This window comes from Microcebus murinus, chromosome 18 (genome assembly GCF_040939455.1).
Source record: "Microcebus murinus isolate Inina chromosome 18, M.murinus_Inina_mat1.0, whole genome shotgun sequence".
Classification (NCBI taxonomy): domain Eukaryota; kingdom Metazoa; phylum Chordata; class Mammalia; order Primates; family Cheirogaleidae; genus Microcebus; species Microcebus murinus.
The window spans coordinates 32181367-32204924 of NC_134121.1; the positions used below are offsets into that span (position 1 = coordinate 32181367).

At 47.1% G+C, this 23558-nt stretch overlaps 1 protein-coding gene across 3 annotated transcripts; it reads right to left on the reverse strand.

The window, feature by feature from the left end:
- Positions 1 to 628: 628 nt before the first annotated feature.
- DYNLL2 (dynein light chain LC8-type 2) lies at positions 629 to 20994 on the reverse strand. Of its 3 annotated transcripts, XM_012762873.3 has the most exons (4): positions 20917 to 20994; positions 13318 to 13514; positions 4875 to 5013; positions 629 to 2666 (listed from the first exon to the last, which is right to left on the reverse strand). In XM_012762873.3, exons 2-4 carry the CDS (start codon positions 13428 to 13430, stop codon positions 2529 to 2531), a joined length of 390 nt encoding a protein of 129 aa, XP_012618327.1. In that variant the 5' UTR covers positions 13431 to 13514; positions 20917 to 20994; the 3' UTR covers positions 629 to 2528. The 3 variants fall into 3 exon arrangements, with proteins under 3 accessions (XP_012618327.1, XP_012618371.1, XP_012618439.1); XM_012762917.2 differs by lacking the exons at positions 13318 to 13514; positions 20917 to 20994 and adding an exon at positions 8436 to 8731; XM_012762985.3 differs by lacking the exons at positions 13318 to 13514; positions 20917 to 20994 and adding an exon at positions 5366 to 5433.
- Between the last annotated feature and the right edge of the window lie 2564 nt (positions 20995 to 23558).

A 23558-nucleotide genomic window follows, 5' to 3' on the forward strand; every position in this document is an offset into this window, starting at 1 on the left:
AGGAATTATAGCCATACAATGGCTTAGGGTCAGAGGACAGACACTCTCAGAAGTCTTGGCCCTGCTGACTTCTCCAGTTATGCATGGGGGCAGGAACCTCCAAGTAGGACAACCTAGAGGAATCAGAGAATCACTCAGCTTCCACCAACAGAGGTGGTATCTTTCTGAAGATCCCCGGCTTTTCCATTTCTGAGTGGCCTGAGAAGGACTTTGAAAACAGAAACAGCGTCCAAGCTCAGGGAAGCTGAGAATGGGGAATAGGGGATATGAACTTTCACGAGAGGTTCTTAGAAGCCAAGCTCAGGCAGGTACAGGACAGCAGCTGTGAAGGCAGCATCTGCTACACCAAAGACCCCAAATGTGGCTTCCCTGGCCATCCTCACTAGGGTGGGAGGAGCCAGGAGACCCTGTAGTGAGTGCCACTGGTTAGTTCTCCCCTACTTAAGGGGCATAAGCCTAAGCCCTACAAATAAGTCCTGCTTCAGGCCAATGGGTATCTCTTGCCTGGTCTTCTCTCTTCAGTCCCCATGCTACTCCACCCTAGACCCTTCCCACCCCCACCCACCGTGTGACACCACTGCCACCAGTCCAACCCCTCACCCCCAAAGAAACCCGAACAGTGCAGAGGTGCATCAATCGACCTTTAATGTCCAAAAGAGGCGTGGATGCAGAGCATAGGAGATGTGGCAGGGTCTCAGCCCCTGCTCCAGAAATGAGGGAGAGATGAACACAAACCAGACACTTCTAACTGGCCACACAAGTCTGGGAGGGCAGGGGAAACACAGATTTGGACATTCATAAAAAAATAAAACCTAAAATCAAGCAATCTTGTACCCATTGAAGGGTTTGATATAGGGAACTCATTACCACCCCAGTTCCCACCCTCCCCTGCCAGCATCAAAAAGCAAGCTCGGCACACACTAAGGGCTTGGGGAAGAGGCTTTCTCCTGCCTCCCCACCAGCCCCAAGAATGGACTTGAAAATAAAAGAATGAGCTGGATCCCCCACCCCCCACATTGTTAACCCTACACATGAGAGTTTAGAAGGTGATTCGTGAGAATCAGCAGCTCAATCAGCAGTGACCACCTCAAGCCCCACCTCATTCCATCAACACACAAGGTTTCCCCTGCACCCTCCTTGGAATCTCCTCCCACTCACGGCCCTGCTCCATCTGATATCTGGCTTCATCACTTCAAGACTGACCTCCAAAGCTCCCCTGGAGCCTCTCTCAGTCCTTTACCACTTCCATCCTCACCTCCCACCAGAGGCTGCTACCATCCAGTCACTGTCTCTTTCTGCTGAGACCCAGATCCAGAGCAAATGGCCATCTTGTCCTGGGTGGTCCTCCTAAAGCCCTCCCAAGGAGCAGATGACCACAGAGCAAGCAGAGTGTCTGGGCTAGATGACTGGGGGTGGGTTGGAGTGACACCTGTCTTCACCCCCAAAAGAGACCCCCAGAGGCTTCTAACATAAAGGCCCACTTAGAACTAACTGTCCCCCCTACCTACCGTACACCCTAGAGATTCCACACTGTCCTGCCCCCTCCCTCCCCTCTACCCCAAACACACACATACACATATATACACACACACACAGGAGAACTGAGGGAGACATTGATTTGGTTTGATTGCTAAGACCTAACTAAGGAACTACAGTCACCAGAAATTCCCTTGCCAGCCAACTCACAACAGGGGCTGCTCTAAGAGAACTCCAGAGGAATGAGAAAACCAAGGGCTAAGCAGGGAGCAGACAGAGGGAGAAGAAAGAATGTAAAGGAAAAAAAAACCCAAGCTAATCCTACCCCCAACATCCTTCTAGCATGATCTCTGGCAGGAAGAATAAAAGAAGGTAATCCACAAAGACAAAGCCCTTACTTAGAAATTCTGACAAAGACAGCAAGACAAGTCTGCTCCCCACTCCCACACACCACAGACAAACACATCTCAGGGCCCCTTAATGAATGCACCCCCACCCCACCATCTGCCCCAAGTTGTAGAATCACAGTTCAGTGGAATATTCTCCCTGGTACTAGAACAATCCCTCCACCCTCCTTCCTATCCCTCTCTCTCCTTGCCAATCCTAACACTGTCCCCCTGCAGACTCCCTGGCCCTCCCAAAGCAGCATCCACCACCAGGAAGAGGCAGCTGCAGTTTTAGTTCCACCTCCAGAGACCTATTTCTTTTCCTCAGCCCTTCTAGTCTTTCGGGCTTTGTTGAGGGCTTTTTATTTTGTATAGGGAGAGAAAGAGAAAAGAGAGAGGTGGGAGAGATTTCCTAGTGCAATACAACCAAATTTTGTTTAAAGTCTTGAAAAATAAACATAAAGCAGCCTTCTTCCCCAGGCAACTAAACAGAAAGAAGTTTGGTTTTGTTTACTGCGACATACACATGAAATCGAGTATACAGTCCATGCAGTAGCACAGCCATTGGAGAGGACATCCTGATGCTAGCCCCAGTGCAAAACAGTCCCAGCAACGCTGCCTGCTTGCCATTGCTGCCGCCGCCACTGACACCTTCACCACAGCCACCTAGCCTGACTTGAAGAGGAGGATTGCAACTTGACCCAAGTAAAAATAGATGAAGTGCTTTGTCTCATGTGTGACGTAGCTGCCAAAATTCCGGCCCACGATACAATGCCAGGTAGGGTTATATTTCTTGTCAAATTCCTAAAAAAAGAATAACAGGGGGAGAAGAAAGGTGGTTAGGATAGCTGGGAGATGAAAAACCAGAATGGGAGTCTCTCCCTGTAACTCTAGCACCAACACGTGTTCAGTTGTTATCACCCCCACTCCACCCCCAGCCCACAGCCTCAGCTCCCAGAACCTCAGGAGCTCAGGTTCTAAGACTGGCAACAACTCTCTTCCCTCATTAATAATGGAATGCCACAAAGGCTCCATTATTCCTTTCCCCTGAGCCTCCACTCTACACCCTGATCATCTCTCCTCCCTCTAACTACCCCACCCCGACACCACCACTAGCCCACCCTGTGCTTCTTCAGAAAAGGAATCGGAGCAGCCAATGGAACAAAGGACCATTCCCCATCTATCCCCTGCCTCACACGTTACTAAACCAGCATTTCCAATGCTAAAAACCAAGACATTAGAGCAAAATGGGAACCAAACACCAGGAGGACCAGGAAGCAGTTCTATATAAGATAAGATTAAAGGCACTCCCATGTGCCAGGCACTGTGTGGGCTGTATGTCCCAGAACAAGGACCTCAGCCATGAGATCAAGGAAATTTCCTCACTTCCCTCAGGGGCAGATTCAGTATCAAACCCACACAGGAAATCCTCGTAAGCTAATCAGGCAGCTCCTTGCCGCCCATGGCTCAGCCCAAAGGCTCAATTCTAGATGTATCCTACCATGGCCATGAAAGGACATGGGCCACCATGAGCCCACCAATGCTGCCAAGCTTGGGGTAGCTGTCCCCCCAGGAGCTTACCATACAACTCGTTTGGCCTTCTCACAGCCCCCATACCACACAAGTCCAAGAGGTACTAGGAAACAGTGAAAACCAAACTCATTTGGTTCCATTCTGGCTTAAGAGTCAGAAGGAGACTCTTGTGTATGAAGGACAGCCACTGTTACTTCTCTGGATCCTCGTTTCCCCATCAGCAAAACATGAATCTGGATTCCCTCCCTGGATGGGACAACAAGGAGCCGGCACCCCCAGGGGGCTCTGCACCCTTGGCTCCACATACAAAAAAAGTTTCTCAGGACTCCAGAGCTTCCTCTTTTCATCCCAACCATCTGGGTGGGAAAACAGAGTTCTGTAACACTCAAGGAGATCCTACCACTCCTGTGAAGCAGACTGCTGCCTGCCAGTCTCATGCATCCTTCCTGGGATGCCAGAGATGAGACTACAAAGACTATGCCTCCAAAGGACATGGGTCCCGACTGGGAATCAGGGGCCCCAGTACCCCTTCTCACATCTGGCTCAGCTGTTTCCTCACCATGTTAACCATGTCCAGTCACCTATTCACTCGGGAAGTTTTCAGGGACCAAACCAATGGCCCCAATATTACTCATCCAATTTAAACAACAGTATCTAGTCAAGCCTACCCTTTTCTTAAGAATTAGGGAGAAGGGGATAATGTAATACCTGAGTCCTTTTTAAGGGAAAGAAAAGCAAACCCCCTATACGATAAGGATTATATAGGTATACCCCACTTTAAATGATGCAATTCTCTGAAAATTTGTATATTTTATATTATCTATTCAAATATCCTTTATCTTATTTTTGAATAATTCTAAAATGGGCTAGAAATATTTAATTCTGAAGCTTCTCTGCACAGTCTTATCCTTCCCCAATGCCTTGCAGTTACATAATTACCTGTAAATGTAAACACACACGCACACCCAGCAGAGCTATTAAGAACTCCTAAGGTGAATGCTTTGGCAGTTTAGAATCACTCCCTAATTTGCCTGTTTTGCAGTTTGTTTGCATGGGATATACATGCTTTCTTTTTTTTTTTTTTTTTTTTTTTTTTTTTGAGACAGAGTCTCACTTTGTTGTCCAGGCTAGAGTGAGTGCCGTGGCGTCAGCCTAGCTCACAGCAACCTCAAACTCCTGGGCGCGAGTGATCCTTCTGCCTCAGCCTCCCGAGTAGCTGGGACTACAGGCATGCGCCACTATGCCCGGCTAATTTTTTATATATATATATCAGTTGGCCAATTAATTTCTTTCTGTTTATAGTAGAGACGGGGTCTCGCTCTTGCGCAGGCTGGTTTTGAACTCCTGACCTTGAGCAATCCACCCGCCTCGGCCTCCCAAGAGCTAGGATTACATGCTTTCTTATGTCCCCCCTTCCAGCAGGGCAACTCAGGGGCCAATGCCCACCCTTGGCCATCAGCCACAGCTCTCCCAGCGCACCTTCTTGATATAGGCAGCAATGTCCTTCTCTATGTTGTACTTCTCCATGGCCTGCGTGGCGCAGTCAACGGCATCCTGTTGCATGTCCTCAGACATGTCTGCGTTCTTGATCACTGCCTTCCGGTCAGACATCGTGAAACTGCAGAAGAAGCAGAGAGGTGAGGCTGACAAATCTATGCTCTGGGCAATAAACATGAACTGCTGGGTGTGGGGCTTCAGTGGGAGAGGGAAATTTAGAGGAAAGGGCAACAGAAAACTCAGAAATGAGGCATTAGGGGAGATGCTCTTAAGCTTTTAGCAGAGACAGTTCCCACCCCTGGGAAATACAGGGCAAATAGGAAAAAGGACATAATAACCATCAGTTTTTATCATATATAAAATGAGTTTTTTTCCAACTCTAAAATTTATCTATTTCTGATATTCTGAACAGCACTGATAGCCAAGGTGATATTATATATCTATTAGCTGTGTCTTTAGGCAAATTACTTAACCTTTATGCTTTCATGTCCTCTATAAAATGTGGACTGCAGGGTTGTCCTGAGGATAAACCAGGTGGCATAACACCTGAACAGAATAAGCCTTGATTTAGTGACCATTATTACATCATTGGTATTACAGTAGAAAGAAGATGGACTAAGAATCAGTAGGCCTAACTCTTGGTCTGGACTTTGAACTCTTGTAGTCTTGGACAAGTCACTTGGCCTTCCTGCGTTTGATTATTTCCATTTTAGCAATAAGCTCTCTATTGTAGACTGTTGTAAAGATTAACTAAGGTTGTATGAGAGCAACTACAAACAAGGAAAGTCTATACGAGGGGCTGTCCACTGGCCAAAGTCAGCCTACCACCTGTTTTTATAAAATAAGAGTCTCATAGGAACATGCTACAATGCCAGAGTTGAGTAGCTGTGAGAGACTATATGGCCTGTAAAGCCTAAAACATTTACTATCTGGCCCTTCACAGAAAAAGATTGCCAACCCCTGTTCTATACAAACAAAAAAGGGGTAGGGTACATTGTGGGCACCCAATGCCCGGTGGGGCAGATGTAAAAATAATTACACCTTCTCTTAAGTACTCAGGGATGAGATGGCCCTTAGAAGTAGAGAGGCTGGGGAGGCAGCCTCAGATTTGGCCAGTCACACAGGCCATCACATCTCTGTCCCATCCTTCCCTCTGCTTTCCCACTCTCCTCAGTATAACATTCATGAAATCTTTAAAGCTCAATATAATTTTTTTGCAAGCCCTGGATTTTGGACCCTGCTCCAACACTGATCTGTCATTTCTCTGGATCTTTGCTTCCTCATGTCAAATTTATTCATTCACTGAAAAACTACCAACGTTTATTAGGTGAAGCAAAAGGTATTATGTGAGGGGAGAATATCTTATTTTCCTCACAGGAAAGCTAAAGCTGCCTTTCCCCTACATGAAAATATAGGATTGGGAAAAACCTGGAGATGCAGGGTTAAAAAACAATGCCTAAGAAAGGTGAAGAACTGTTATTATTTTAACAGCCCTGTTTCATGTCACTGCTATGTGAGCCATGGCAACCAGAGTTCCAGGGCAGACCCTGCATGGACCCTTCCTGGGATGAGAGGAATCTCAGGATCTGCCTGGCAGTCTACAGCATGTGAAGTGCCCTGCTGGAACAGACAGCATGAGCTGCAAAATCCTGCCCTATGTCCTTGACCACAGTCCCATCTCACAGCAGTAACAATCCCCCAATGCTGCCCCCAAAAGCACCACTCTGTGGCCCAGCTCAATGGATAAAAGATGCTGTCATTTCAGCCGTTTGATACAAGGCTACACAGGGGCCTGCATGCTCAAGGACAGGTCCCTGCTATCATTCCAGACCACCATGATCTCTGAGTCCATACTAGCCTATGGACTAGATGGGCTGAAAAGGAAGGCAGAACCCATGACCACTATTTCAGCCTGCACCAGCTGCAGGGAATGCAAACATGCCAGCTGCCAGCCAAGCAGTCCTTGAGCCCTTGATCACATCCCAAAGCACTTTTCATCTGGCACTGTCAAACCAAGCAGGGCTGGTTCCAGTTCAGCAAAGACTGAGAGCAAAGGGGTAGCAGACCAGCACTCTCTACCCCCATATCCAGGAGAGCAAAAGTCAGAGCCTCAAGTGGAGCCTGGGCACTGCATGGTGCTAAAGAAAGGTCAGGAGAGCCCTGTTCAAGTCCTGACTTGTTTTGTGACCTTGGGCAAATCAACATCTTCATTTTAAAAACCAATGGTTGAAATCAGATAAATGGAGCAAACCTCAGTGGGTTTGAGCAAAGGTACCACAGCAGTGCAGGGAGAATGTTCTGATATTATAAGGCTCTTTATAGGTGAAGAAAACTAATGTCACCTGGTGGTGTATTCCAGGTTACCACTCAGAAGGGGGCACTGTTTACAAACCCAGAGTTGGGGGTGGGGCCTGGTTACAGACAACGAAGTGAAAGTATGAAATTGGCACCATTTTGCTAGCAAGCTCACCTGCTCCACTGCCTCATCCCCAAAGTCCAAAGGAACAACTTTGCCACAGTAATTAAAAGCCACCTTACTCTCCAGGAGAGAGCCTGCGGTTACATAATATTCGTCTTGTGACTACAATGCCACGATTCTTCACCCCGGCCCCTCAGGCGTCTGAGAGAGGTGAGGCCCAGCCCCAACCACCCCTGTCCAAGGTGCCAGTGAGAAAAGGATAGGAAGGCCCAGCTCAGTCCAGCCCCTCCTTCCTGGAGAAAAAGCAAGGGACCTGGGCCTCCAGATAGAAGGATGGCCAGAGGGCCCCAGGCCAGCAGGCTCAGTCACGAGCCAGGGGCTCCTCTGAAAAAAGGACACGCCAGGATAGCTCCAATCCTCTATGGTTTTGCGACCAAAAAAATAGCCTAAAACCTCCGAATGACATGGACCACCCGCCAACACACACAAATGCTTCCATTTCCTCCTTCCAGCTCTGCAAGGGGCCGTAACCTTCCACAATCCCATCCTCCAGAGACATGCAGTCCCTATGGGCAGCACCTAGGGGACGAGAAAGCATCCCTCTTCCGACCTCCCACCCGCGCCGCCCGGCCAGGTCCCCAGGCTCCTGCCGGTCAGCCGCCCTCCCCCGCCCGGCCTGGAGCAGCGCCGGAGTGACTGGGCGTCCTCGCTGCAGGAAGGACGCCCCAGAGGGTGGCGGCGGCGGCAGGAGAAGCCGCGTCACGCCCGAGCCCTCTCCACCCCTTCTCCTCTGGCCCCTGACACCAGAGGCCTCCACGCAGCGCAGGGAGACTCCCGGGGGATGAGGCGAGCGGCACCTCCGCAGCCTGGGGCCTCCAGCCGCGCCACGCGGGTCGCCAGGGCAGACAGTGGCGCAGCCCGGGCTGCGCTGTGAGGGAGGGGCGGCGGGGGCGCGCGGCACTGCCCTGGCCATCAACGCCGAGGGCGGCGGGGCCAGCCCGGCTCCAGGCCTCGGAGCCGCGCAGGGAGGCCGCAGGGGCACCGTGGCGAAGCCCGGGGCGCGTGGGGCCGCACGCGACGGGCGCGAGCCGGCTGCCCGGGGGACGCCCCCACCCACCGCTCACCTTCACGGAGGCGAGTCCGCACGGGCCCCTGGGGAGCAGCGAAGGCCTGAGGCAGAGCGCGGGCAGGGGCGGTGTCCCCTGGGCTCCTCCTGCAGCAGCCGCCGCCGCCGCCGCCGCCGCGGTCTCCGGCTCCCGCAGCCCAGGCCGATCGCTTGCCGCCGAGGTCCGCCCTTCGAGCTTCCCCGGCCGCCCGCGCTCCGCCTCGCGGCACCTGCCCGCCCGCCGCTCCGCGCTGGCGCCTCGCAGCTCTGCTCCGCTCTGCCGCTGAGCGCGGCCAACGCGCAGCCCCCCCTGAAATAGCGCCCCGCCCCGCCCCCCGCCGCGCGCGCCGCCGTCCGCGCTCCCCATTGGCTGCGCCCGCACGGCCCCGCACTGCGGGCTTCTCCCCGCGCCGCTCTCGCCCCACATCTTGTTTCCTCCCACAATGCCTCGGGCGGAGGGAGGGGGTAGGGAGGGGGAGATGGAAAGGGTGGGGGGAGGGAGCTGTGGCTGAGGGAAATAGGAACTGTAGAAAAAGTAAGGCTAACAGCTTCTTCTAGCTTCTGTTCCCTAAGCTTGCTTACAATATATATAGCTTAAGTGAAGCCATATAGGCTTTAGCAGGTGCTGGGCCCCAAAAGGGTGGTGACCACAGGTCATTTCCTGATAAGAGGATGGAAAGTCTCAGGGATAGCCAAATAACACAACAAAAGTCTGAAATAAAATGCAGAGAAAAGCCCTGGTTCTAGAACCACTCTACTGACAGCCCAGAACCAACCAGAAAAAGAGATGCAATAAAATGCTAGGGAAAATTGCAGGAGGAGGGGAAAAAAATGAAGGTATTTAAGAGATACCTGTAGCCCAAGGAGGAGTCCTTGTCAGAATAGAGGCTACTGTGTTGGTGCTCTGAGACTCGGACCCTAGGTCGAGGTAGTCAATAAAACTCCTTTTGGTAATCACAGCCTCAGTGACTCTGTCTCTCTGTTCTGTGGTACTGCGGATTCTGGCTCTAACAGTGGCCTTAAGAGGAGAAAAGAGGAATGCAGACCCCTCTGCCCACGGCTGGACAGGCCTGGCCTGAAAAGCAATAAAGAGGCTAGGGGAGGGAGGGGTTTGGAGACCCCAATCCCAAAAAGAAAAAGGAAGAAAGGGGTGTGGAGATTTCTGGGAGCAGATGGGGAAGGGGCAGAGATCCTAACCTTAGAGAGAGGACAGGGAGGAGAAGAAGTCACCAGCCTCAGAGGGAAAGACAGGACCCCCTCCCCCAAATCTGTGGGAGGGAGAGGGACAGCCAACCCTAAGGAGAGCTGAGGGCATAAATGCCCCCAGGGTTCTCCCCTCCTCACATCCAGGGACGTCCCTTCCCCCTCCTGCCCAGCCTTTGTTCCTGAGTCTGAAGGACCTAAACTCCCAGCCCGGGCCCCAGCCAGCATTCTCTTCAAGAGCAGTGGAGACAGACCCTAAGCAGAATCGTGAGGCAGGAGCTGTGTCTCTGGTACACAGGCCTCTGCTGTCCGCAAGTTTATGGCCTTGGGGTCCTTCTGGGATAGAGGTTAAAGTAAGCCCTTTCTTGTCAGTCTGCCCCTAACTGCCCAGGTAGACGGGACTGGAGGAGAGTGAATAGAAGTCCCTAAAGGGGCGAACCTGAGCTTGTCAGAGCTGGAAACTTAAAGATCACCTCATCCACACCCTGTACTTTATGAAGGAGAGAACCACCTACAGAGAGGGGAGAGCCCTTGGGAGATTCCCAGGGGTCAGACTTGACTCAGCTTCTAGGCTGAAAAGTGTGCACCAGCCTCTTTGGAGGCTGAAGAGACTGTTGAGCTTGGGGGGTGAATGTGTACAGTGGGAGTGTGCCACCCACCCCCAGAAAAGTCCCCCAGCAATGTCTGCTTTTTTCTTCCTAGTCTGTTTTATACAGGAGGTGTTTACTTAAAGGGATCATGAGCGTCTGTATCGAGAGCCAAGCATTTTGGCCACACAGTAAGGACTAGGAAACTGTCAGGAATAGCTCCTACCCCTTTCCCTTCACTGTCCCAAACTGTGGTCAAGAGGTCAGACTTGCTCTGGCCCTGGCCTGCTCTGGTTTGGAGCATGATTAATTTAGTGTTCATTGTGTGTCAAGGGAAACCTGTAAAAATCATCCCCTCTGGCTTGTTTTCACAACTCTGTCTTCTTCCAACCTAATGGGGATTTCAGAGAAACAGGCAAGGCCTGAGGCATCCTCTCACACTAAGGGTATTCTGATGTCAGCTGTGTGTTAATGAATGGGGGGCGGGGCACATGTGGGGAGGGAGGGGGAGGGGAGAAGGATGGTTTATCCACTTAGAGCTTGTACAAAGCTAATCTCATGGACTGGTTGGAGAAAAAAGAGCTAGTACCCTCTTTCCCCAACAGTCGTCAGCTCCAACCCCTTCCAGGGCCTGATGTTCAGAACTGCCATGCATTGTGGTGCAGGTTGTTCACTGCACAAGAGCATTGAACTGAGGGAGCAAGTAGGAACTAAAGTATAGCCTGCACTCTGCTTGCTTGACTGTGTGCCTTGGTATATAGGCTAGTGTCCAACCAGAAGATGACCTTTTTCAAGTGTGTATAAGGGTGACTATGAGTGAGCAGTGGCCCTTCAAAGGCCATACTTGCCAGGACATGAATCCTCCCTCTTCCTGTCCACTTCCCCAGAGTAGAGCAGGGAAAGAGCTCGTTCATTCCCAGGCTGGACTGTCATGGGGTGGACATAGGGGCACAAGAAACTTCAACCAACAGGAGTCAGAGCCAAGACTTTTGTTTTGTAAGAAATATGGATATCAGGCCAGGTGCTGTGGCTAATGCCTGTAATCCCAGCACTTGGGTGGGAGGATTGCTTGAGGCCAGGAGTTTCAGACCAGCCTGGGCAACATAGAGAGACCACCCCGCCCCATCTCTAGAAAAAATAAAACAATTAGCTGTGCATGGTGGCACATGCCTATAGTCCCAGCTACTAAGGAGGCTAAGGCAGGAGGATCTCTTGAGCCCAGGAGTTCAAGGTTACAGTGAGCTATGATCACACCACTGCACTCTCGCCTGGGCAAAGAGGGAGAACTCGTCTCTGAAAAAAAAAACACGAAAAGAAATGTGGGTATCATATCAGTGTGTGTGTGTGAAGTGGGTACGACAAGGACTAAACCCTAGGATATCAGAGAGATTTGTTAATAATTCTATGATTTATATATAATAATAACTAGTCTTTACGGAGCCCTCGCTCTGTACCAGGATCTATTCTAAAGCGTTTTAAATGTAATGCATTTAACCCCAGGAACTATCTTTTGAAGTGAATATATTACTATCCCCCTATACGGATTAGCAAACCACGGTTTAGAGAATTTTAGTAACTTGTCCAAGATTATCCAGCTTGTCAGTAGCAGGATTCAACCCCAGGCTGTTTCTAGTGCCTACAATCTTAGCCAGTACACTATACTACTACCTCCTCACAGAGAAAAGAGAAAAAGTGTAAACCAGGGGTTTGACTCATTATCTAAATTATATCAGCATTTCCTAAATTTATCTGACTCCAAAGTCCTTTTTTATCCAAACATTTATTAACATCTCCAGGAACTACTATTCTACAGGACACAGTTTGGGAAACTTGTGCTATACTAATTACTGTTATTTATGTGAAACGCTTACTGTTTAGGATAATTATTATGCAACATAGTAACTGTTATAATTAATATGTCGGCTTAACTTGGTGGACATCTTTATTTTATACCTCTACTGTTTGTGACTGCCCAGCCTTCTCTTGCCCAGATAGCAGAGTCATGTCTTCTGATTTAAAACTCAAAGGGGACTGTCGTTTCTGTCTCATTTGTGGGTTCCTTACTTTCTGGCTACCTCTTTAAGTTCAGGGTTCCCCAGGGCATTGTGCTTCAGTCACTGGTCACTCACATTCATGCTTTTTAACCAGAACTGAACCCCGGTGACCCCGTAATGTCCAGACCTCCCTACTGTGGATGCCTTATAGGCTCTTCAGACTCTTTGCATGCACACAAGCCTAGCCTGGATGTTAAGGGGATTGGCCCTGGAGCCAGAATGCCTGGATTCTGACCTCTTTCCACCACTCTACAAGCTGTGCAGGTCTGGCCAAGCTATACAACACCTCAACATTTTATTTTCCTCATCCATGAATTGAAAATAATATATACTTATAGAGTTAAAAGAAAAGTGCATGAAATCCTCATGACACAGTACCTCGTCCACATAAGTGATTAATAAATGTTACTCATCATCAACATCTCTCTCCCTGACTTGTTTCCCTTCCCTGTATTTCTTTTTTTCTTTCTTTCTTTTCTTCTTGTTTCAGAGACAAGGTCTCTCTGTATTGCCCAGGCTGGAATGCAGTGATGCAATTATAGTACACTACAGCCTTGAACTCCTGGGCTCAAACGATCCTCAGCCTCCTAGTAGCTGAAACTACAGGCACGTGACATGATGCCCTGCTGTCTTCCCCGAATTTCTTATCCCGGTCTAAACCCCATTATCCACCCAGGCACAAGCCAGAAACCTGGGAGTTTCCCTGGATTTGTGTTTTTCCCTTACCCATCACATCTCCATCATCGCTCACCTCCTGGATATGTTTCCAATCCGTGCCTTCGTTCTCATTATCAATACCCTGCATTGGGCATTCATTATCTCTTCTACTTGCTTTCCTGCCTCCATTCTTGGCTCCCCTGCCCCAAATCCACATGCAGTGATCTATCTAAAATGCAGAACTTCTCAGGCACTCCTCTCTTCCCTGCTCCGAATACAGACGCTTCCCTTCCCCATAACTTAGCCCCCCCAAGCACACACCTGCCTCTCCACCTCATCTCCCCACAATTCCCATCAACACATCAACTACCTGTTATTTCCCCACACCCAGATTTCACACCTTCGTTCAGGCAGTTCCCTTGCCTGCGAGGCTTGTAGCTTGCTTTGCCGCCTAACTTCTTTATTCCAGTGCCATCTAGGAAGCCTTCGCCGAACCCCACTGGGGATGCACATTCCTCTTCTGTGCTCTGTAACATCCAGGGCTTATCGCCGGCCACTTTCTGTTAAATTCATCAGTCTTGTGTTTGTCTGTAGTTCCTTATAGATAGAGACCACGTGTTATTTATGCATGGCTGCAGGACTTAGCACGGTTCCTAAAACATGGGAAGTTCTCTTGGTTAAATTGGTAGTGCTCATTGGTGAGGGAAAAGCACATCTTGGAAGGACACTCCTCTTCCTACACCCAAAGAACAGCGTCTAGGCTCTTCTGTCTCTCTCCCTAGAACCAGCAATGCATGCTGTTCACACTAGGTCATTCCTGCCCAGAACACGTTACCAGCTAAAATAAATCATTGCCAGCTCTGGGGAAAGTTCGGCCCTGATTTCTGAACTGATTTCCTCCTCGCACTCTCTGCTGGGTATATTTTACTGATATCCTTACAGGTAAAGACAATCCAACTCCAGCTGCCTGGGTCACCCAGGGGAAAGAGACCATGGAAGTAACAGAGGTTGTTGTGCCTAGCCCTTTATCGGAGAAGGGTGGGAAATACACACCCTGACACTCCCATTGCAGTGCAACCCTGGTACCAGTCCCCTCTGCCAAGTCCCCAGTGGGAAAAGCTAAGGAAGGAAGCAACATGATTAGGACTGCTGGAATCTGCCCCCAGCTCTGCTGATTTCTTGGGTGGCCTTGCAAGACACACTTCCCTAGACAGCTATTTACCAAGCCTCAAATATTGTCCTCCACCACTCCCTGGAATCTGGAGAAGCCAGCTGAAGTCAACTATGTGAACTAGTGAGATAAGCACTAGATTGTGAGTCAGGAAAGAAGGCCCAGGCCACATTTAGCTGCTAGTCCGGTCATTCCACCTCTCAGAGTCTGGGTTGCTTCATCAAGAAAATGTAAGACTGGCTTGTTTACGTCCTTGTCGACCCCAAAGTCTATGATTCTCTGATTTCAACACCCCAGCACAAAGGGTACCTTCCCTGTGAGTTAGAGAAATTTCTCAGGCTGTGAGCCTCTACCTCTAGCCAAGTTTAAATGCTCTCTTTTAGGCCGGGCGCGGTGGCTCACGCCTGTAATCCTAGCTCTCTGGGAGGCCAAGGCGGGCGGATTGCTCAAGGTCAGGAGTTCAAAACCAGCCTGAGCAAGAGCTAGACCCTGTCTCTACTATAAATAGAAAGAAATTAATTGGCCAACTAATATATATACAAAAAATTAGCCGGGCATGGTGGCGCATGCCTGTAGTCCCAGCTACTTGGGAGGCTGAGGCAGGAGGATTGCTTGAGCCAGGAGTTTGAGGTTGCTGTGAGCTAGGCTGATGCCATGGCACTCACTCTAGCCTGGGCAACAAAGTGAGACTCTGTCTCAAAAAAAAAAAAAAAAAAAATGCTCTTTTTTCCTGATCCTCATCTCTTACCCACTCAGGTAGAATTCACACCAAATGAGTTTCTCGAGAGTTGGGATATGGTGTCGCTCATCTTTGCCTTCCCCTAAGAAACAATGTGCCTCGACCTAGTTGAGATTCAACAAATCATTTAGAGCTCCCATTAAAATATTAAAGCAAAGCAAATAGTGACCAAGTAGGAACCAAAGAGAAGATACTCCAGTGGGAGCCGTGGTGGTGCTCGAGTCATGACTCCTCGTCACTTAGGAGTCTTCCTCCCGTTGTCTAGACAACCCTGAGAAACCCCGTCCCCACCATGGGAGAATCAAGACAGTGATATGCAATTTGTCAGCCTTTGAACATCTGAAAAGACCAAGTTAGTGTTCTTAGGGGCAAGAAACACCTTAAGGAAAACACAAACAGGACCAGAATAGCTCCCCTGACTCCACGTGGGTGGCAGAGCCCATTCCTCAAGGCATCCCTGTAAGGCAAATCAGCTTTGTTTTCTTTGAGTGTCCCATCTAAATGCAAATTCCCAATGAAGGACACCGGGTTGGACAAACTGATTGAGGCAGCCTGATTTATAGACTTTCTGAGGTTGAAGGAGGAACAGCCAACAGAGGGAAAATCCACTGTGGTTCCAAAGAGTAAGAGAATGGTGCTGTACTGCAGAAACCAGATGTCTACTCTCCTGAGAGCCGCAGGGAGAGGCAAACTCACCTCTTGGGGAGAGCCTTGTCCCCACTGTCACAGTGTCCTGTGCTTTCTCACCCTCGTCCCTTAGAGTGAGGTGGGAAATGGTAAGGGAGCCCTACAAAATGAGAACTGTGCAACTTTGCCTTCCTTTTTGAGGATGATTTTGAAGGAAAACTTTGCCTTGCCCGTCATATTGTGGTTTATTCAAGCTGGCAAAAACTTTTTTTTATCTTCTCACTAGGAAAAATGGAAGCCCACCTCACATTTCAATGCAATACAGTCATACCCTACAGTCATACACACACATTTAAAATATATATGAGCGGGCCGGGCGCTGTGGCTCACGCCTGTAATCCTAGCTCTTGGGAGGCCGAGGTGGGCGGATTGCTCAAGGTCAGGAGTTCAAAACCAGCCTGAGCAAGAGCGAGACCCCGTCTCTACTATAAATAGAAAGAAATTAATTGGCCAACTGATATATATATAAAAAATTAGCCGGGCATGGTGGCGCATGCCTGTAGTCCCAGGTACTCGGGAGGCAGAGGCAGTAGGATCACCTGAGCCCAGGAGTTTGAGGTTGCTGTGAGCTAGGCTGACGCCACGGCACTCACTCTAGCCTGGACAACAAAGCGAGACTCTGTCTCAAAAAAAAAAATAAATAAAATAAAATAAAATATATATGAGCTTTATTGTGACATAATTCACATATCATAAAATTTGCCTTTTTTTTTTTTTTTGAGACAGAGTCGCACTCTGTTGCCCAGGATAAAGTGCCATGGCATCGGCCTCGCTCACAGCAACCTCAAACTCCTGGGCTTAAGCGATCCTTCTGCTTCAGCCTCCCAAGTAGCTGGGACTACAGGCACGCGCCACCATGCCCAGCTATTTTTTTTTTCTATATATTTTAGTTGGCCAATTAATTTCTTTCTATTTTTTAGTAGAGATGGGGTCTCACTCCTGCCCAGGCTGGTCTTGAACTCCTGAGCTCAAACAATCCGCCCACCTCGGCCTCCCAGAGTGCTAGGAAAAATTTACCTTTTTAAAGCGCACAATTCAGTGGTTTTTATTATATTCACAGAGCTGTGCATCCATCACCACTAATTCTAGAACATTTCATCACTCCAAAAAGAACCCTATATCCATTGGCAAGGAAACGCCATATCTATTGGTAGTTACACCCCCATTTGCCCCCAATCTCCACTAATCCACTTTCTGTCTCTATGGATTTTTTGCCTATTCTGGACATTGCTTTTGTGACTGTTGTATTTCACCTTAGTATAATATTTTCAAGGTTCATCCATTGTATAGCATGAATCAGTACTTCGTTCTTTTTTTTTTTTTTAATTATTTTTTTTATTTTGGCATATTATGGGGGTACAGATTTTAAGGTTTCAATAAATGCCCATTTCCCCCCCTCCCCCCAAAAGTCTGAGTCTCCATCATGACCATCCCCCACATGGTGCACATCTCACTCACTATGTATGTATATACCCGCCCCCCTCCCCCCTCCCAGTACTTCGTTCTTTTTATGGCTGATTAATATTCCATTGCTTGAGTGTAACCCCATTTTGTTTATCCATCAGTGGATGGATATTTGGGTTACTGCCACTTTTTAGCTATTACAGATAATGCTGCCAGGAACATTCAAATACAAGATTTTGTGTGGATGCTTTCATTTCTCTTGGGTATAACCGTAGGCGTGGAATTGCTGGGTTTTATGGTAACTCTATGCTAACCTTTTGTAGAATGGCCAGACTGTTTTCCAAAGTGGCTATGCCATTTTACATTCTTACAGCGGGTGTATGTATGAGGGTTCCAATTTTTCTACATCCTCACCAACACTTACTGTTGTCTGTCTTTTTGACTATAGCCATCCTCGTGGCTGTGAAGTGGTATCCCATTGTGGTTTTCATCTGCATTTCCTTGATAGGTAATGATGTTGGACATCTTTTCTCCTGTGCTTATTGACCATTTGCATCCTTTGGAGAAATGTCTATTTAGATTCTTTGCCTGTTCTTTAATTTGGTTATTTGTCCTGTTATTATTGAGTTTTAAGTGTTCTGTATATATTCTGGATACTAGACCCTTGTCAGAGATACGGTTAACAAATATTTTCTCCCATTCTATGGGGTTGTATTTTCACTTTCTTGATAGTGTCCTATAAAACACAAAAGTTTTTTTTGTGTTTTTTTTTGAGACAGAGTCTCACTTTGTTGTCCAGGCTAGAGTGAGTGCCGTGGCGTCAGCCTAGCTCACAGCAACCTCAAACTCCTGGGCTCGAGTGATCCTCCTGCCTCAGCCTCCCGAGTAGCTGGGACTACAGGCATGTGCCACTATGCCCGGCTAATTTTTTTTATATATATATCAGTTGGCCAATTAATTTCTTTCTGTTTATAGTAGAGATGGGGTCTCGCTCTTGCTCAGGCTGGTTTTGAACTCCTGACCTTGAGCAATCCGCCCGCCTCGGCCTCCCAAGAGCTAGGATTACAGGCGTGAGCCACAGCGCCTGGCCTAAAACACAAAAGTTTTTATCTTGATGAATTCCAATTTGTTTTTGTTTTTTTGTCACTTGTGCTTTTCCATGTCATATCCAAGAAACCATTGCCTAATGCAAGATCACAAAGGTTTACTCCTATGTTTTCTTCTAAGAGTTTTAACTCTCACATTTAGATCAACGATTTATTTTGAGTTAATTTTTGTGTATAGTGTGAAGTAGGGTTGAACATTATTGTTTTGGGTGTGGATAACCAGTTGTTCCACATCGTTGGTTGAAAAGATTATTCGTTCATCACTGAATTGTCTTGACACCGTTATCAAAAATCAGTTGACTATAAATATAAGAGTTTATTTCTGGACTAACAATTCTATTTCATTGATCTATATCTTCATGCTAGTACCACACCATCTTCATTACTGTAGCTAATGAGTAAACTGTGAAATCTGGCAGTGTAAGCCTTCCAAATTTGTTCTTCTTTTTCAAGATTTTTTAATCTATTCTGGGTCCCTTGAATTTACATATGACCTGTAGATACAGCTTACCAATTTCTATAAAAACAATCCAGCTGGAATATTTATAGGGATTGTGTGGAATCTATAGATCAATTTGGGGAGTATCACCATCTAAACAATATTAAGTCTTACGATACATGAACATGAATATCTTTCATTTAGGTCTTCTTTAACTTCTTTCAATAATATGTTGTAATTTTCAGTGTACATGTCTTACACATCTTTTGGTAACTATATTCCAAAGTATTTATTTTTATGCTATTGTAAATTGTGTTCATAATTTCATATTTGATTATTCATTCCTAGTATATAAAATAGAATTTTTATATATTGTATTATATTTTGTATTCTGTAGCCTTGCTAAACGTAGTCACTAATTCCTAAAAGTGTGTATATATGTTTGTTTATATTCTTTAGAATTTTCTGGATATAAGATCATGTCATCTATGAATGGGATAGTTTTACTTCTTTCTTTCAAATCTGGGTGCCATTTATTCATTTCTAGCCTAATTGTCCTGGCTGGAACCTTCATGTTGAATAGTGTTGGTGAGAGCAGTCATCCTTGTCTTGTTCCTCATGTTAGGGAAAAAGCTTTCAGTCTTTCACCATTAAGTATAATGTTAGCTGTGGGAGTTTTGTAGGTGCTTTTATCAAGTTGAGGAAGTTCACTTCTATTCCTAGTTTGTTGAGTGTTTTTATCATGAAAGGGTGTTGGATTTTGTCCTATTCTGCATCTATTGAGATAATCATATGGTTTTTGTCCTTTATTCTATTAATATGGTACATTACATTGATTGATTTTCAAATGTTAAACCAATCTTGCATTCCTAGGATAAATCCTACTTGGTCATGATGTATAATTCTTTTTATATATTGCTGTGGTCATTTTGCTAGTGTTTTGTTGAGGATTTTGGCATCTATATTCCTAGAAAATATTGGCATATAGTTTTGTTATAATGTCTTCCTCTGGTTTTGGTATCTGGGAAATACTGGACTCATGAAATGAGTTGGGAAATGTTCCTTCCTATTCTATTTTTTGAAAGAATGTGGTTTTGATTCTTTAAACCTATAGTGGAATTCACCAGTGAAGTCATCAGGGTGTAATTTTCTTTGTGGGAAGTTTTCAAAATACTAAGGCAATCTCTTTACTTTCTATAGATCTATTCAGATTATCTATTTCTTGAGATAGTTTTGTAATGTGTCTTTCTAAGAATTTTTTCATTTTATCTAGGTTATCTAACTTTTTTGGCACATAATTGTTCATAGCATCCCCTTATAATTCTTCTTATTTTTTAAAGGTTGGTAGTAATGCCTCTTCCCCTTTTCATCCCTGATTTAGTAAGTTAAGTCTTCCCTCTTTTTTTTTTCTTGGTCAATCTAGCTAAAGATTTGTCAATTTTGTTCATCTCTTCAAAGAACCAACTTTTAGTTTCATTAGTTTTTTTTTTCTATTGTTTTTTTTATTAATAAGGTGGTTTTTGAGTGCTCAGATAATACAAGCTGCTTTGGTCAGGGGAAGCACAGACTGGGACTATTTCTTTGAGAGCTGGATTCAAACTCAACACCTTGTCTATTTTCCTGTAAACCAGGGATCTCTATTTTAGTACCTCCACCGTCACCTCTACCCCGCAGCAATATGACAAAGAAAACAAGAAATCACACTATTATTTGGAGGTCTTGGGGGGACAAGAATTCCATTAAATCCATAAACATTTCTTAAACATCTCTAACAAGCTCTGTGGAAGGCACCACGAAAGACAGAGATGATTAACCAGAAGCAGTCTTGGACTTCTCCAAGTTCACGGTGCAGTTGGGGAGACATACGTGTACACAGTCAACTTTGATACAGGTCAGACTGCAATGAGAGTTGTGATTGGGTGTGAGCAAAATGCCCTGGAAGCATGGGGTGGGGGCAATTAATCTATCTGGAAGAATCAGGGAACAGAAGAGTTGGCATTTTGGGTAAGCCTTTAAGAATGGGTGGAATTTTGGGGGCACAAAAAAGGAAACAGGAGGGAAGTTTCTTCTATTAGAGAGAAGCACATGAGCCAAGGCAGGGAGTGGTAAGAAACCAGGTCTGGCAGTGACACAGTGTGCTGGGAAAAGGAATAGGCTGGACAGAAAAGCTAGGATCAAACTTCCGAGGAACGCAAAGCATGTGCTAATGAGCTAGAACTTTATCCTGAAGAAACTAAGAATCCACTGAAGTCATGTTATCCACAGGAGGATGACATGCGTAGTCTTTGTTTGGATTTGAGAAAGCAACAGAACCTAAGTTGGTTTTTCAGGCTCTTTGGTGCCATCCACACCTGGAAAAGCAACAAAGATGGCTGCTTTCACCACCATTGATCCTTGTGACTCTCTCCTCCCTTGGCTCCCATAGAACAGCGCTTCCCCAGTCTCCTCCCTACCTCTCTGGCTTCTCAGTCTCCTTAGCAAGCTTCTCTTCTTCTGCCCATCCTTTAAATGTTGATGTTCCTCAGAGTTCTGTTCTAGATCCTTTTCTCTTCTTGCTAGACCATTCTGCCTTGGAGATCTCTTATGTTGCCATGGCTTCAGTGACCACCTAGGGACTGGTAACTCCCAAATCAATATAACCTGTCCTGTCCTCTCCTTAGCTCTAGATCCATAAGATCTAACTGCCCATTGAACATCTCTGTTTAGGTACCATATTTATTAGAATTTGGTGCGGCTGTGAGTAAAAGGAAAACACAAGTAAAATGGCTCCAACAAGATAGAAGTGTATTTCCCTTTTAGATCAAAGGAGTCCAGGTGTATCAAGTCCAGACCTGGTATGAAGACACCACCATGTCAGGGTCTCAGGATCCTTCAGTTATTCTGTCACCCCCCAACCCCCAACTTTTAACTCATGATTCAGGATGACGCTTAGGATCCAGCAGGAAGGAGGAAGCAGTCCTCTCTCTTACATGCCGTCTCTCTTTCAAGACATTTCCCAGCAGTCACACTAAATATGCCTATATTCTCTACTGGCCAGAATTGGCCAGAAAATTGGAGGGGAGAACCACTATTGAACAGCAGTTCTTCCACAGATGCCACAAGCATCCTAAATGCAACATGTCCAAAACAGAACTCCTCATTTCCAACCCCTTCCACACCCACTCACTCCCAAACCTGTTCTCTTCCTGACTTCTCCATCTCATCATGGCCCCACATCCAGTTGGTTGCCCAAAGCAGAAACCTGGGAGTCATAGCTCTGAAATCTGTCCCTTTGTCTCTATCCTCAAGCCACCATCATCTTCTATGTCAACCACAACAGTTCCACCTCTGGTCCTCTAATCCCCATCCTTTCTTCCCTCAAATGCATTCTCTGCATCTGCATTGTCCACTATGGCAGCCACTAACTGCATGTGGCTATGGAGCACTGCAAAGGTGGGGCTAGTACAATTTAAAAGGTGCTGTGGGCCAGGTGCAGTGGCTCATACCTTTAATCCTAGCACTCTGGGAGGCTGAGGCGGGAGGATTGCTTTAGGTCAAGAACTCAAGACCAGCCTGAGCAAGAACGAGACCTTGTCACTACTAAAAATAGAAAAAATTAGCCAGGCGTGGTGCTACGCACCTGTAGTCCCAGCTACTCAAGGGAGCTGAAATAGGAGAATCGTTTGAGCCCAGGAGTTTGAGGTTGCTGTGAGCTAGGCTGATGCCATGGCACTTTAGCCCAGGTGACAGAGTAAGACTCTGTCTCAAAAAAAAAACAAAGACAAAAACAAAACCTTTCAGTGTCTTATCATTGTAGGATAAAATGTATTCTACTCAACGTGGATTTCAAGCCCTCCATGACCCAGTCCCAGCCTCATCTCTCACCCTGTCCTCTCCTCCTACCCCTTGCATGCTATACTCCAGCCCTGTGTGTTTCTTTCAGCTTCTTCAATGCACCATGTGTCTAGCCTCTGGGCTCTCACACATGCTGTTCCCTGTGCCTGGAACTCTCTTCCATCTCTTGGCCTGCTTACTGCTCTGCTCCTCTTTCCAGCCTCAGCTTAGATGTATCTCCTTCCCAGGAGGCCTTCCCAGCTACCCTGCTTCCCTGAGCTCGTATGACTCCGCTATCCTGCTCCCATCCCACCTCACCCGCAAAGAATAGTGTGTCGAATAACTGTCCTTTTCCCAGACAGATTGGAATCTTGCCTGTCGTGTTCACTGTGGGGTCCCTAGCACCTCCAGCAAAGGCAGGAGGATAGTCCAGCCTATAACAAGTGTTTGCTGAATACATGAATGAATCAGTGAATGATACCCCAAAGCCAGATAGACAAAGTTTCAGATGGACAGGAGGACGGACCACATGACTTTTTAGTCTCAAAGAGATGGCCACCCTATGACCACAGGTTCCCAGTCTGGGAGGTGAAGCAAAGGGAAACTTTCAACACATCGCCCGTCTTCAGCCCTGCTCCAGGCCCACACAGGCCATTTGTGAGGACCAGGCCCCCACTGTCACTTCTCCCTCCCAGGAGGAGCAAACAACACTGGCTCTGCTCCCAGGAAAGCTCCCTGGCATCCATCCCAACATGCTCAGCAGGAGCTATATTGAGGGCTCTTGCTGGAGATGAGCTTCCTCCTAGGTGGGGGTGGGTAGGAATGGGGTAAGGAGGTGAGGAGGAGACAGTGAGGAGGGTACCGGTTTTGAGTTGCTGTTTACCCGGCCCAGGAGAAATGATGTGCATGTTACTAACGAAGGGTGAGCCTCTCTGTGAAGATTCTTTTCAGGAGACAGGGGTTAGGGACCCAGAACTGAAGAGAAGAAAGAACTTGGAGTCAGAAAGCCAGACTGAGGGTTCTCTGTGGCTCCATAGCTAACTTGCTGTGTGACCCGAAACAAGTCACACAGCCTCTCTGGGCTTTCAACTGTAATAAAAAGAATCTTTGCTGTCTGTACACCTGAAGGGGCTGTTGTAAGAATGGAAGCAGCTGATGGCTGTAAATGGGCTGTGAAAGTAAAGTATCAGGGAAAAGTAACCGGTAAGAGCGAGCATTTTGAGGCAGTTGTTTTTTGGGTGGCAGGAGGTGAGTGTGCAGGTGTGGGAAGGAGGCCGGGGTG

Coding starts and splice junctions, on each gene's coding strand:
- DYNLL2 (XM_012762873.3), bottom strand. CDS start 13,430: ATGTGCATCCCCAGTGGGGTTCGGCGAAGGCTTCCTAGATGGCACTGG. Junction 5,014..13,317: donor AGGGAACTGCCTGAACGAAG/GTGTGAAATCTG, acceptor CTTCTTCTGCAG/TTTCACGATGTCTGACCGGA. Junction 2,667..4,874: donor TTGCTGCCTATATCAAGAAG/GTGCGCTGGGAG, acceptor TTCTTTTTTTAG/GAATTTGACAAGAAATATAA.